The following is a 15,142-nucleotide window of genomic DNA, read 5'->3' on the forward strand; positions in this document are numbered from 1 at the left end:
AACACGGGCGTACTGCACCACATTTACCTCAAAGCTTTAGTAACTTTATTTTTCATGAGACTTATTGGTTATACTAACTAAATTACACTAATATTTAAAAAATCTAAAAATAAAAAGCTTGTTTTTTATTTAAGTTTAAGTTTTATTAAGTTCATCCAGGAAATACAAAACTGTCACAACTCTTGTTTTTCCTGCATAAGCAGAAGAAAACTGCTTTTTCCTGTTTTGAATATTTCCTAGTCGTCTTTAATAAGACAAAAGTGTTTCTTATCCGATCACTTGATTCATCGATGGACTCACAGATAGCTGAAGCATTAATGTCCACTCGTTTTTCTTACGGTGGAAAAATGGAAACACGTTTAAATTTCAACATTTCTTCTGAGTTATTGTTCGAAGCACTGAAATGTTATCTTCCACCTTAAGCTTGAAAAGTGAAGTGAAATTGCTCCTTGACTAAAAAAACAAACACGTCCTCATAAATGTACCAGTTTTGTGTGATGCATCAATCACAGCTACACACAAAACAGCAACAATGTTCCAACGTTTATGTTAACTTCAGTGAAACCGGAAAATGTCATTTATTGTACAGTTTGTGATGCAAACAGACGACTCGGCTGCTCTTCGTCCAGCTAACCTCCCGTCTGTGAGGGGAACACCCCACTCAGTGCGGCCACGCATGCCCGAAGCATCGACTCAGCCAGCCGGTGAAACCTGGCAACCTTCAGTCTGTGTCGAGCGGCAGTTTCTCCTAAACCTACTGTTTTAATCAGAAGGTAAAAATTCATAGAAAATAAACAAAGATGAGTTGAAAGATAAACAGAAGAGTTTTTCCACATGCTTTGACACAAATCTGAAAAACTGTGTGGCACAAACACACTTCTGTACAATCTACACTTAACGGGCTGCTGACGCTGGTGAGTGTGCGTTTATTTCCGTATTGATCTACGATGTTATGGATCCATCCCCAAAGCTGCAGCGTTCTGTGTCGGCACACTCGGATCAGAGATTCCTCGTTGGGTTTGTTTTTTATCTCTCGGGTTTAAACAGCTGCACAAACAGACAAATAAGAATGAAACAGGAAACTGAGCTGTGACCACAGAGTGGAGCTCTGCTGTTGCTGAAACCCAAAGGCATGTTGGGAGGCGGAGGAACGCAGCCCCTCCCTCCTCTCTCTCCCCCACCTGTGTGCAGGTGAGGCGGGTGTATAAAGGAGTCTTTCTCTGGATGGAAACAGACTCCGGCGGCCGCTCACACTGAGATCTTTGTCACAAACTTTCGGATTTCCTGCAGAAAGATGGAGAAACTGCTCACGCTCTGCTTCGCTCTCAGCCTCACCGCCTCAGGTTGGAAAACTACACCTAAACTACACCTTTTTAGATCTTCTGTTTTACTCTTTTCTGTTCCGTCTCAGACTCGAAACAAAATAGAAATCGAGCATCAGAGGAACACAAACATGTTAAACAATGGAAACTAAAGCTGTCAAAGATATAAAAGAGAAAGAATAGTCCTTTAGTTTAGCGACGGTCTGCAGCTGAGCTCACTCGGTCTGATTGTTTCCATCATTTATTAACCTGCTGATTGATAAACTGTCCAGAAATAGTTACATTCAGTTTCCAAACGTTTTCTTTTGTGTGTGAGTATCAGCCTCGAACCCTGAGATTCGCCTTGCTGTGACGTCTGTGTCATGTTTCAGTGCAGCACAGATCGCCTTTCTATGGTCTGTTGTCTTCATCATTTACTTCATCGTTAGTATTTTAACCTCAAAAATCAGCAAATCTCAGCATGTGAGAGATGCATCAGATATTTTGGGAGGCTTCACGTGTGGTGGTGAAGCCTCGTCAGGGGGAAAGATGCTACAGACTCAATCTCTGTTTTATTTGGTGTTTAACAGCTGTTAGTGTGAAAGAAGTGATCTGACGGAAGCAACACAGGATGTTATTTTGAAACAGTCTGTGAGATCTATCTAAAACTTCTAAAATTCATCATCCTCCATGATCATGTTTTCCCTATAATTGCAGCATGATTTCATATTGTTTTATTCATTAAAACTAGTGATTGGGGCAAGCGACTGATCAGTGTTTACTGAGCTCACAGGTGAGGTGAGCAGAGTGAAATTAAGGCAGTGAAGTACCATACACGGCACTTTGCAGCCTCATTAAAATCACACATCGATACCTTTGATTCCTGCCTCGGTCACAGTCATCATAAATCAAATCAAATCAATTTATTTATACAGCATTTTTCACAGGATAAAAACCACAAAGTGCTTCACAGTAATATAAAACAGAAATACATAAAATACATTAATAATAAAACACAGCACAAATCTAATTAAAAGCCAATCTAAATAAATGAGTCTTAAGTTGCTTTTTAAAAGAATAAATACAATCAAGGCAACGTCATGATGGAGGGAGAGCACTCTACAACCTGGGGGCCACCGCTCTAAAAAATCTATCACCTCTGGTTTTAAAATATGTTCGAGCGACTACCAACAGCCTTTGATTAGAAGATCTCAGGCTGCGAGAAGGAGCGTGGGGTTCTAAAAGATCAGAAATGTAAGCAGGGGCATCACAATTCAAAGCTTTAAAAGTCAGTACCAAGATTTTAAAATGAATTCTGAAATGTACTGGAAGCCAGTGTAATGAACGTAACACTGGTGTTATGTGCTCTCTTTTTCGTGTCTTAGTTAAAAGCCTTGCAGCAGCATTCTGGACTAACTGGAGACGGTCAAGATTCCTTTTGCTCAAACAAAGAAAAAGGCTGTTACAATAATCTAAGCGAGATGAAATAAAAGCATGAATAACCATTTCTAACTCAGATTTAGACAGCAAAGTTTGCAGTTTGGAGATGTTTCTTAGCTGAAAAAGGCCGTTCCTAATTAACTGGCGAGAGTGTTGTTCTAGGGACATGGCAGAATCAAACATCACACCAAGGTACCTAAGGCTCAGGTGAACAGATGAGCCAAGAGAACCAAGATGCTGTTTGATTAGAGATATCTGGTTGTCGGGGGCAATAATTAATGTTTCTGACTTCTCAGAGTTCAACTGTAAGTAGTTGTCACCAACCCACTGTTCAATGGAAGCTAAACATTTAATTAAAGAGGACAGTTTATGGACTTCCTCGGCTTAAAAGAGCAATAGAGCTGAATATCATCAGCATAGAAGTGATAAGACACCTCAGGGAACTGCCTAATTATAAGTCCTAGAGGTAACATGTACAAAAGAAATAGAATAGGACCCAGAACTGAACCCTGCGGTACCCCACATGTCAGATCTTTAGAATGTGACATAAACCGATTCGCAAAAACACTAAAAGATCTGTTGGAGAGGTACGACTGAAACCACTCCAGAGCCAGACCGGACACACCAACTACGTCCCGGAGCCTGTTAATCAGGATGGTATGATCAATGGTCATAAGATTGACTGAGTTTATTTAAAACTGTTCTTGTTCCATTAGTGGCCTCTGGAACAAACTCAACCAATGGGACCAACACAACACCAACTGCATCCACCATCACTCACATCACCAGTTTCTCCCTCAGCACCTCTTCTAACAACGCAACAACATCTACTGGATTCAACACCACCAGTACATCTGTTCCCAGTGCCACCAATACCACCAGTACATCTGTTCCCAGTACCATCAATACCACCAGTACATCTGTTCCCAGTGCCACCAATACCACCAGTACATCTGTTCCCAGTGCCACCAACACCACCGCAGTGACGACGAACCCGACAACCGCCTCTCCGAATGTCACGACCCCGCACAACAGCTCTTCAGCAAACAACACAACCTCTACAACCGCTTCGCCCGGTAACGGCACCAACACCAATTCCTCCACGACATCCCCCCCTTCCACAGAGAGCAACGGAACGGCCACAAACCAGTCGACCACAACTCCGAGCACGTCCACGAGTACGACCCAGAGCACAGCGGCGTCTGCGGCCGGCAGCAGTGCGGGGGTTCCTGGGTGGGGCATAGCTCTGCTGGTCCTGGCGGCTGTGGTTCTGCTGCTGCTGCTCCTGCTGCTGATCGGACTGGTGAGTGCACACATTTCACCTTCACTCCAGGAAGTCAAATCACATCTTTATAGACACCCCACAATCCATCACAGCAAATATGGAGACCAACACACTGCCTCTGGTCCGCGGTGCGTTCAGGGACTGCGCCACATTCGGTAACCGCTGCGTTGCCACTGCCAGGGTTTCAAATACCAGCATTTTATCAAAGCTGCATCTCACAGACACACCCGAGGCATCCTTTGGCATCATGTTTCTGGCCTCATTAGGTCGGGGCATCGTCACATTTTGAATTCAGTCAATTCTGTCGTTCAACATTTATTTTCGTAAACTACGAATCAAGTGTTTCCTTTACAGAGGAGCACTTTGGTCCTGAAATCCCAAACACAACACAAGCCCAAAAGGTTGACTCTGTTCACCTGGACGTTTTCAGTGGGAGAAACGTTTCGTCACTCATCCAGGCGACTTCTTCCCCAATTTTATAAACTGTACATTTGCACAATGACTGAAACTGGCAGCCCTGCATGAACAATGTGCTGGGAGGTCAGTTCCTTGATCATTAATATGAAAATTCTCATGACCACTGATCAATGGTCATGAGAACCACAGAGAGTTGGGAAATGGCGGCAATCACAACCCAACTTTTCACAAAGGTGTTTTTAAAGGGTAGCCCACGGTCACAACACTGCTGCCTCACAGTGGGTGCTCTAAGACGTCGGCCTGTACAAACTTTAAGTATTGTTGAAATAATATTTTTTACATTCTAACAGGAATCGATCAGCAGTAAAGTTTCCATCTCGTCTTTTCAGACAGAATCTGGACGTTTCGTGTATCCATGACACCCGACTTATTATTTCCATTTGATCTACTGCCACTGTCACATTTACCATCATAAATGCCATTATAGTTCATTGTTAGGTGGTTGCCGGGCAACATGCCAGCATTAAAATGTCATATATCATAACATTAAAGTTAAATTAGACGTTAATGTTACGAAATTCAAATAATAAAATGTTTCTCTAATGTTTTCTATCTGAAGAATTGCTAAATAAATGTAATGTTATCCTGTTGGTCGGTGGTTGCTGGGCAACATGGTGACATTGTTGTAATTAGAGCACAAATTGAACAATCTGTGCAGTGTAGCAGATCCTCGGGCCCGAGACCAAACCAGTTATTACCTTACATGCTTCTAGCAGGTCTTTGGACTTCTCCGCTTTCTTTCCGTCTAGTTTTAAATATCCTCTTTGTCTTCAGAGTTACTGCAGTCAATTCAGGGTTGCCTTTTTTTAACCAATAAGAAATCAACACAAATTTGCTGAGCTTTCATCCCAGTAATCAAAGCGCGTCTGAAACGTGCTGGTGACATCTGCAGCCTGCTGCGGTCTCAGCACATTCTTCCTCCAGAGTAATGTGCTCGTTATTTGAGTCCTGCATGTTCTTCAGGACTTGCTGCTTAATTCAATCATTGGTCACCCTGTAGATTTTTATCAGCACCAATTTTACATTTTAGCTTTACATCCTGATTGTTTTGCTCACTGAGAAATCTGAGGCAGCAGAAAAAAGAAAGAAAAGAAAAAAAGGCAAATGCCCCCGAGGTTTGAGCGATTATAAGAAACACCACACTTCTGACTCATGGACGAGGACTACAGGACTTTTATTCTTCGCTGCGAGAGCAATGATCAGCAGTGAAACGCGACACCGGCATTTAGCGTTTGCCCCGGAGCTGGACCAAAGTCAGAGCGTTTTCCATTTGGGGATAAAATACTGACTCAGAGTTCACTGAATTCACACAAAATCTGAGACTGAAACAGCCACTCCCCATAGCAGCAGAAATGCTTCTTTAAGGCCTTATTACTGAGAAAAAAGTCAGATTCTGTGCATTTATGTGGCAACAATAATAACAAACACTGATCGGAGCACATGATTGGCACGAGCGCCCTCAGCAGACAGTCTAAGTTTCTGCCTGATGGCCATGTATATTTGCACACAGCAAACATATCTCGTGTTTAATAAGCTTCCTCCTTTCATCATCACTGTGGATTTTAAACATTCAGACTGAGTCAGGCTAATTGTTTTGTCTCTCCAGCTGGTGTGGTGCTGCTGCTACAGGGGGCGCTCCCAAGGCTTCAGTCCCTACGACCACCTGAACAGCAGAGACGACATCCCTCTCTACACCACTCACGGGCGCTTTGAAGCCACCAATGGGAGACCATACGTAAGTCCAAACTTACAAATATTTGAAGGGTTCACGTAAAATTAATCATGTCCTCACAAAGAGGGCCACAGTAACCTCTCGGAAGTCCTCAGAGGCCACCCGCCTGTTCGCCCCTGATGCTCGTGAGGACATGTCACACTGTGTCCTCACATTGGATATTTGTCACAGAAGTTAGCATCATCCTGGATCCCTGAGCAAACACCCGACAGGCTCATGCAGAAAATAATCTGTGTACAAGTTCCTCCACGTTCAGTGACATTAAACACATGAATGAACACATTTCATCATTTTTGAAACATTAACAAACTGCATCACCATACATCAACGTCTGTCATCATGTTACGCAAGGCCCAAAATGGCCTCCGTACGAGGAAGTAGTAGCTCTAACATTGACCAGTAAGGAACCACCACACGCACACTGCAATGGGGTACGCAAGATTTCTTTTTTCTTTCTCCGGGTCAAACTACTGGCTGAAGACACAACTCTGGCCAGGAATCCAAGGCCCAAAGCCACCGCGGTCAGGGTTCTTTCAGGGATCTTTTCCGTTAAAATGTGCACACTTCATCCTGGAATCTTCGAGGCTTCCCTGCTGCACCAGTGTCCTACTAAAAGACAACAACAACCCCCACTTCCTGGTTCCTCTCCCCTCCAATCCTCCCCAATCAGCTGCTCCTTGTACTCAACTCCAAACAGCTGGCAGCTGGACTAGAGTAGAATCTGCACTCCCACGTGGGTGTGGCCCACACCTCACACCAAACACAAAGAAACGCCAAAGCATGCAATTAATACAAAAAAAATCTAAAGTAATGCCAACCCAAAAGCTTAGTGGGGGATTCTCTCCGCTGTACTCCGTAACAATCACACCTCTGGGACACGTGGCATGTTCCAGCTTTAGGTCCAGGTATCTAAAGGTCTCTAACCTGTTAACTACAGACCTTATTTAACACGATGGCTGACCTGAGACAGCGGACACACATGTGACATCATCGATCGGCCCGCCCATCAGAGAGAGAAGGTGGAGTTATCAGCTCGTGCTACGCAGGCTATGTTACCCTGTAAACGTCTTCTCGAGCTGCTGGGCAGATGTTAGGTTTAGGATATTAGCGATAGAGACATTTTGTATCACGCACTAAACAGACTGGCTCACTGCTGGCACCTCTAGTGGACGTTAGAGAAACTGCAGATTGTGGACTGGGATAGTCACAGTTAACTGAAGTTTAAACTGGAAATGTAAAAAATCCAGGTCGAACCTTCCCATAATTTAATAAAGTGACTATGACTGAAAGGAATTGGACAAACAAGGGCTGAGTGAATATTGATTTTAGCAAATATTTTAAAAACCCAGCCACTAAAATACTTTAGCTTTTGTTATCAGCAGGCGCTGGGTAAAGTAACGCCTTTTCATACGTCTGTAAATCATTCCTGCCGGTCACAGTTTACATTCTCCACCTTTTCCCCCTTTATGACCCCGATGACGGTGCAGGATTTATGACACTTATTGTCACGTTCCAAAATCAATAATTAAGATAATATTCACTGCTTCCGCCCACAGTTGTTGTGTTATTGGTGAATAAGTGAGGAACGAGTGCTGTTTAAATAATCTCGATGCTCATCCCGTCGTCCGTCTTTTCCAGGAGCAGACCGAGCGGCCGAGCTAAACGCGGACGCCCACTCATCGAGGATCAGACCAACGCAACACGTTTACTTTGTATCTCTCAGTCTTTTTTACATCTGTCATAATTACTGTTTTAATGTCATGAACATTAATTTATTCTCTGAACAAAAACTGTTGTTGTCGCTTTGCTGTTTTTTAAAGGTCTCAACAAAAAGCAGAAAATACAATTTTATTTAAAGGGAAACAAAACAGAAAAATCAGAAACACGCGGTTACACTGATCGGTGGATTTAGGTGCATTTATATTTTACTTTTGTTATCATATTTTTATTATGTTGTCACAATTATAACACAAATTTTACATGTATCTGATTTTCATTCCTTCCAGACTGTCACATTTTGCAATCTTTAGAAAAATCTTCCATATTTACGTTTCTATTTGACCAGTATTACTTTGGCTTTGTTTCCTCTTAAAAATCAAAATCATCTCACATTAGTTTTAATTCCTGAGTTGATGTTGTGACTATCGTTAGGTTAGATTACCTTTTATTTTTCTTCTTATTCTTTATCTTTTGTCATTTTTTGCGACAGGATGTACCCTCACTTGCCATTGCATTAGGTACACCAGTTAGGCTGATTCAAATATCTAATCAGCCAATCACATGGCTCCAACTCAGTGCGTTCACACATCTGGACATGCTCAAGCCAGGCTGAAGTGATTTAAGTGACTTTGGTCGAGTTGTTGGTCTGAGCATTTCAGAAAAAGGAGATGTGCTGGGATGTTCCCACACCACCATCTCCAAGTTCACAGAGAACGGTCCAAAAGCAAGAAAAGAGCCAGTGAGCAGCTGTGAGACACTGCCAGAGGTCCATGAGAATGGACACCTTTCAGCTGATAAAGGCAACAGTCACTCCAGCGTCCACTCGGTGCACACGTCGAAGCTCGAAGCAGATGGGCTTCAGCAGCAGGCGACCACACCGGGGGCCACTTCTGTCAGCTAAGAACAGGAAACAGAAGCTACAGCTCACAAACACTCACCACAAACAAAAACACTGATCTACCGAGTCCGTAGGATCAGAACTGGGTGTAAACAGCATGAACGCATGGATCCGCCCTGCCTTGTATTAACGGTTCACGCTGCCGGTGGTGTGATGGACTGGGGGATATTTTCTGGGCACACTTTGGGCCCCTTGGTACCGACTGAGCATCGTTTCAACTCCATGCCGACCCGAGTCTTGTCGCTGACCGTGTCCAAACCTTTATGACCACATTGCACCACCTTCTGATTGGCTGCTCGTGTCACACAGCTCAGATCGTCTCAAACTGGTTTCTTGAACATGACGATGAATTCACGGTGCCCAGATGACGTCCACAGTCACAGATCTCAGTCCCGCTGAGCGCCTTTGAGATGTGGAGGAAGCTGTACGATGATGTCACATCGACATGAACCGAAATCTGGTTTCCAGGAACGTTTACAGGTGTACCTAATGAAGTGGCTGCTGAGGTGCAGTTCCAGTGCATAAATACACTTTATAAACATTTCATACATGTATTTTCCCTCCTTACTGTTGGAGAATTAATGTCACACCTACTCAGCAGCCATTTAATTATATTATTATTGATATAAAAAGCTACAGAATGCAAAACGGGATTTTCTATACAAACACACTGTTGTGCCTGTAATTACATATGCTCCATGTTTTCACTGTTTCTATAGCTGCCAGTGACACTAACAGTTCACATGATATGAAGCTGTTGTTTCCACTTGTGTCCCATGGTACTCTTCTTTTTACACCTAAATCAATTCTTCGTGTTATTTTTAAGACTATTGAGGGTTTTTGAAAAATGTTCGTGCTTCTTTTTCCCACTGTTTTTCTTTCCTGGTAATAACTTTGCTATTATTTGTACTTTTATTGCGTGTGTTGGTTTGGCAGCGGCTCCAATGTCCCACTTTTTTGTTTGTTATGTTGGCAGCAGGACAATCGTGGCCTGAAAGCAAATCCTCATTGTTGCAGGTTTGATTCATCTTTTCAAACCAAAGTCTAAGTTTATTCTTTCCAACAAAGCAGCTCGGTCACAAAGACAGAAAGAGAAGGCGGGTGTGGAGCGGGCGGAGCTGCGGAGGAATGTATGAACTTGGGAGCGTTTAGCAGGAGTGATAAAGCCGATATCAACATAAAGAGGCTGGGATGGGCTCTGAACTGAGTCAGCATCACAGCAACCGTTACCAGCGAAGAGAAACACGCTCACTCGTTTTAGGTTTCCATTTCTCTGGGCTTTTTTTTTTTATCTTTTATATTTTATCTGAATAAACAAATCTGCAAAAGTTTATTGTATCGTTGTTTGTCATCATGTGTATTTATCTTGTTACAAATTTGTCTTTGTTTAACTTTAACGCATCGTTTCCACAGCATCAATATCTTATATTCATCTAAATGTAGAAGGTACCACGTTACAGATGAAGCCTTCAGTTCAATTCAATTTTATGTACACAGCGCCAAATCACAACAACAGTCGCCTCAAGGTGCTTTATATTGTAAGGTCGACCCTACAAAAATACATACAGAGAAAACCCAACAATCATATGACCCCCTATGAGCAGCACTTTGGCGACAGTGGGAAGGAAAAACTTCCTTTTAACAGGAAAAAACCTCCTGCAGAACCAGACTCAGGGAGGGGCGGGGCCATCTGCTGTGATTGGTTGGGGTGAGAGAAGGAAGACAGGATAAAGACATGCTGTGGAAGAGAGACAGAGATTAATAACAACTAATGATCACATGCAGAGAGGTGTATAAACACCCAGTGCATCATGGGAATCCCCGGCAGCCTACACCTACTGCAGCATAACTAAGGGAGGATTCAGGGTCACCTGGTCCAGCCCTAACTATATCCTTTAGCAAAAAGGAAAGTTTGAAGCCTAATCTTGAAAGTAGAGATAGTTTCTGTCTCCCGAATCCAAACTGGAAGCTGGTTCCACAGAAGAGGGGCCTGAAAACTGAAGGCTCTGCCTCCCATTCTACTTTTAAATACTAACAAGTTATACAACAAGACATACCTCATATTTCTGACATATGTACGTGCCATAAACATCAGCCATCAATAAAAAATATAAAACAGCATTTGAACAAACAGTCCTGCTAATGGCAGAATTGGTTCTCTGACATCAGCACAACTTTTATTTCAGAGCTGTTTTTAAACCAAGACGATGCTGAGAGACGACCTCAGCTGACGTTGGTCAGGGTGGAAATGTTTGCTGGGTGGGTCGTTTGGGCAAATCTGGACTCTAAATCCAAATCCAGCTTTAACATCTCATAACAGGAAACATGTCAGGCCCTCTGTAATCAGTGCTTTAAACGCCCTTAGATATAACACATGTGTAATGCGCTCAAGGGCTCGGGTTTCATGATGACTGACAGGCTGATAGGTATTCATCTGCCTGACTCACCTGAGCGAATGCTTTGAAAGGAAGCTCGTATGACCGCGACAGGGCTTGGCCGTTCTGTTGACTTTTACTTTTTATTCACCTCAGGAACACAACAGCCCGAGCTCGGACAGCTCGGGAGTGTCTGCCTTTCCACAAACCTCCCTATGGATGCTGACGTCAGGGCAGGAACTTTGTTACGCAATCGAATTATTTTCTCTTTTCAAAAAGTCACATTCAGTTTATTGAGCAGCCAAAAGTCGTCCTTTTCCTTTCAAGTACCAAACTATGAACGAGTATGTAGGACAAATCCTTTTCATCTAAATGTTAAAAACAGCTAGCTATAAATAAAGCTATTAGTGTTTCTTATTATAAGAAATAACACAAAAGATTTCAGTGGACGAGAAGATGTAAGCAGTGATGTTAGGTTAATGTGGAACAATCATATACAGATATCTATAAGTGGTGTGATTTCAAGAGCTTTTATATGCCACACATGTAAGAGGGCGCATGAACACACATACAGCCACATATGATTGTTCTCATCAGCATTTCCTGTTTTATTTTTCTTCTTTATCATTTCAATGATTTCCGATTCTGCAGTGATGCACCTGAACGCCTCGCATTGTTGAACTTGATGCTCTCTGGCGTATTGCAACAATGATGTTTTATTCAAAATGGAAAACAATAAAAAACTATGAAAATAAATAATTTTAGTGGATTTAAGTGCTAAAAATAACTTCTTGTAAAATACACACAAAATATTCTGCCAGCAACATCCTGTCGTGTTGTCCTGTCACCTGACCGCCAGAATCAGCTGATGTTTTTTCTACAGTAACTTTAGTATATTTACTGAAGCCATGAAAAATGTTACCTTCACACTTTGAACAGTTTCACAGTGACGGCTCATCCAGGTCTAGACTGGTTCAGCTTATGACTTATAACCAAACTTTCTTATGGTGTGTTCAGTGCTGCTCAGAAATCAGTTCATCCTCAGACAAACTCTTATTAAACACGTGACCATCAATGTTGCTGTTTCACAGCCGTGAGCTTTGTTAAAAGAGGAAAATCGAGGGATTTATGACCAGAAGCCATCAAATATGACACAACTTGATTAAGCAGCCGCCGAGGCCACACGATGTCTCCTCAAAGTTTACCCAAGTTTGATTGATTTTACATGGAATGAACCTGGAACGCTTCGGATTTATTCCTCCTATGAAGCTGGGCTTTGTAACAGTTTTTCAGACTTCCCTGTTGGATTCAAGGTCATTATTTAAGCAGACTAATGAGATTCGACACATGCTGAGCGACGCGGTGTGTGTGCGGCGCGTGCTCTCCGGCCTCCTCTCGGCTCTGCTTCTGTGTCTGATAAGAATTGAACTTTCTCCATGACTTTCCACACCCACCATCCCTGCTGTTCTCCTGTGGGACAGGAGCTGGGAGTATCACAGGTTGGCATTTGTTTGCCTTCATTTATAACTGTCAGACACACCAAGAGATCGTGCTGTCATGGCATTGTCTCCATTACAACACCACACAGAGGCCAGTGGTTCCTCTTATTACTGCATGAATAAGGGATGCACCTGTACTGTGCACTGGAACACTTTAAGGAAAAGATATAAACATAAGTTGGTCTGTAGCACGGCTTGAAATCACACGTGGGTGTCCCCACATCTGGCTCAGGCGCAGCTCTTTCTTGGCAGCAGTGTGAAATTTTACTCTGGAGCTTTTTTTAAAACAAAATGTAGGTCAGGACTATTGAATCGCAGTGAGACCGGTCCAGGTTAGACAGGACGGCGGGCCATTACAGAGTCATGTGTGACAGCGGCGTCTCCTGCAAAACATATGAAAGTAGTGAAACACAGAGTGGGAGGGTGGTGCACCTCAGGCACTGTGGATGGAAAGGCTCCACCCTGGGAGGGAAGTGATAACACTTCTGATCCAAACTGATGTCAGTCCTGGTTTCGTTGGTTAAAGGTGTGGCCAACCACCGCAACAACAGCTGGTTATCTGAAACTGAGCCAGGTCACAAACATCGTGCTTACACCTGTACAGCGCCGCGTGTTCACACGGCACAGAGGAAGTTACTTATTCTCAAGATTCATGAAAGCATTTTAAAGCAGCTTTACTTGATTCTCACCTCTTTACTTAACGTCTTGGGCTCTACTAGAATAAATATGCAAGATTCACAGTTTAAAAAAAAATAATTATCATCCAACAGCAGGACTTGAGTTGATCTCAGTTCACCTTCCATGTGAACTTGAGGTCTCCTTATAAACCAACTTCCTTCTGATTGGCTGCCCCTCACAAACAGAAGGTTTGGAGACCAGGTGGGGCTTCTTTTTGAAACAGGAAGTCAGCTCTTGTCACTGTCTTGATCGTGTTCACCTGTGCCTCATTCTCTCTGTAGTCTCTTTAGTCTGTGTTTTACTCCCTCAGTCTTATTCAGGTTCCTCCTTCATATTGTCCACCTGCTTGTTTTGCTTTGAAGCTGATGGAAACAACAGAAACCCAAACAGAAAGGCTGCCAGGTTTCCATCCTGTGCAACAGGAAGAAGATATGATTCATGAAAAAGAGCTGAAACTCTGCACGTCTGCCTTAGAAACAGTAATTAACTGCAGAAGATGGTTGGAGGGAAACAGTTTTAACTCTTCAATTTTCCCCAAACTTTACTGATATAGTCACAAATTAAAATAGTATATAAATGTAAATCGTTCAGTTAAAACTTCTACGTTCAATCTGAATAGAAATATAGAATTTTACGTGTCAATAATTTCAGATCAGATATTCTCTGACTCTGTTCTTTGCTTGTGTTATTTTTAGCTCAACTGTAACGGTAAAGTTAAAGCAAAGATTAGTTTCCAGCTGTTGTTTTACGTCTGGAGTATCAAACTTAATCAGAAGTTGGAGGCTGAAGGTCTGACACTAGTTTTCTCCTCCAGTTGTCCGGCTCACACAGAGCCAGCTGAGATATTCCAGGTTTGCAGCTCTTTCAGAATCACCTTGTTTGCTCAATAATGTCAAACTGTTATCTTCACTGTATGTTTCACCAACACATGTGTTTGTGTGACAAAGAGCCTAAAGACACTTTTTAAACTTGGTTCTTTGCTTAGTTGTCACAACTAGGGCTGCCACGATTAGTCGACTAGTCACGATTACATCGACTATCAAAATCGTCGACGACTGATTTAATAGTCGACGCGTCGTTTGAAGCTTTGTAAGATCCCAAAAGATGCAGGAATAAGTAGTAGGATTTAAGAGTGTAATAACGGACTGAAACAGAAGATGGCAGCACTGCATGTACAAGGATGCCAGCTGCCGTTAAACCCCGAAGAAGAAGAAGCTGTGTCCCAGAATTCATAGCGCAGCCCAGCTCAGTTTCCAACAATGGCGGCAGCTAGTTAGTTTTAATATTACTCTTATTATTCTTTCTGGGTCACAAAATAAACGTTTAACATATTTTCAGGCGAGAATGTAGCTGTGTAAACCTCAAATATCTGCTCAGTTTATCAAGACACCACATATTTTCAAAAGCGCTCCGACGTTTTCGGAGACGTCTGTTACCCACTAGCTCGATAGCTAGCCGGGGGCGAGGCTCACTAGAGCCGTGAGAACACCGGACTCCCGGCAAATCGTTTTCAAACCCACCTCCGTCTTTCGCTACTCAGGTTAAACATGATATATAAGTCACTTAGATAACTTAAAAATGTTATTGTTTGGCTTTTTTTAGTATTTTATTTGTTCCTGAGTAAATCGGTTTGGCTGAGATTAAATTATAGTTTTTACACAGCTGAATAAACGTCAAGCAGACAGCTGATTATCAGAAGTGTGAGATGCTCGAGAATATACTCCGGTATCCCGTTATA

At 42.7% G+C, this 15,142-nt stretch overlaps 1 protein-coding gene across 1 annotated transcript; it reads left to right on the plus strand.

Moving 5' to 3' along the window:
• The first annotated feature begins 1,241 nt into the window (after window positions 1-1,241).
• LOC146378423 (uncharacterized) lies at window positions 1,242-10,122 on the plus strand. Its single transcript, XM_084942590.1, has 4 exons — window positions 1,242-1,343; window positions 3,458-4,044; window positions 6,110-6,238; window positions 7,874-10,122. The coding sequence occupies exons 1-4, from the start codon at window positions 1,295-1,297 to the stop codon at window positions 7,895-7,897; spliced, it is 789 nt and encodes a 262-aa protein (XP_084798716.1). The 5' UTR covers window positions 1,242-1,294; the 3' UTR covers window positions 7,898-10,122.
• Window positions 10,123-15,142: the final 5,020 nt, after the last annotated feature.

This window comes from Perissodus microlepis, chromosome 11 (assembly GCF_051167445.1).
Source record: "Perissodus microlepis isolate ML-2025 ecotype Zambia chromosome 11, ASM5116744v1, whole genome shotgun sequence".
NCBI lineage: Eukaryota > Metazoa > Chordata > Actinopteri > Cichliformes > Cichlidae > Perissodus > Perissodus microlepis.

Excerpts from the sequence above, each read along its gene's own strand:
- LOC146378423 (XM_084942590.1), top strand. The coding sequence starts at position 1,295 with ATGGAGAAACTGCTCACGCTCTGCTTCGCTCTCAGCCTCACCGCCTCA. Across the intron at positions 1,344-3,457 it reads TCTCAGCCTCACCGCCTCAG|TGGCCTCTGGAACAAACTCA; the intron begins GTTGGAAAACTA and ends TTGTTCCATTAG. Across the intron at positions 4,045-6,109 it reads TCCTGCTGCTGATCGGACTG|CTGGTGTGGTGCTGCTGCTA; the intron begins GTGAGTGCACAC and ends TTGTCTCTCCAG.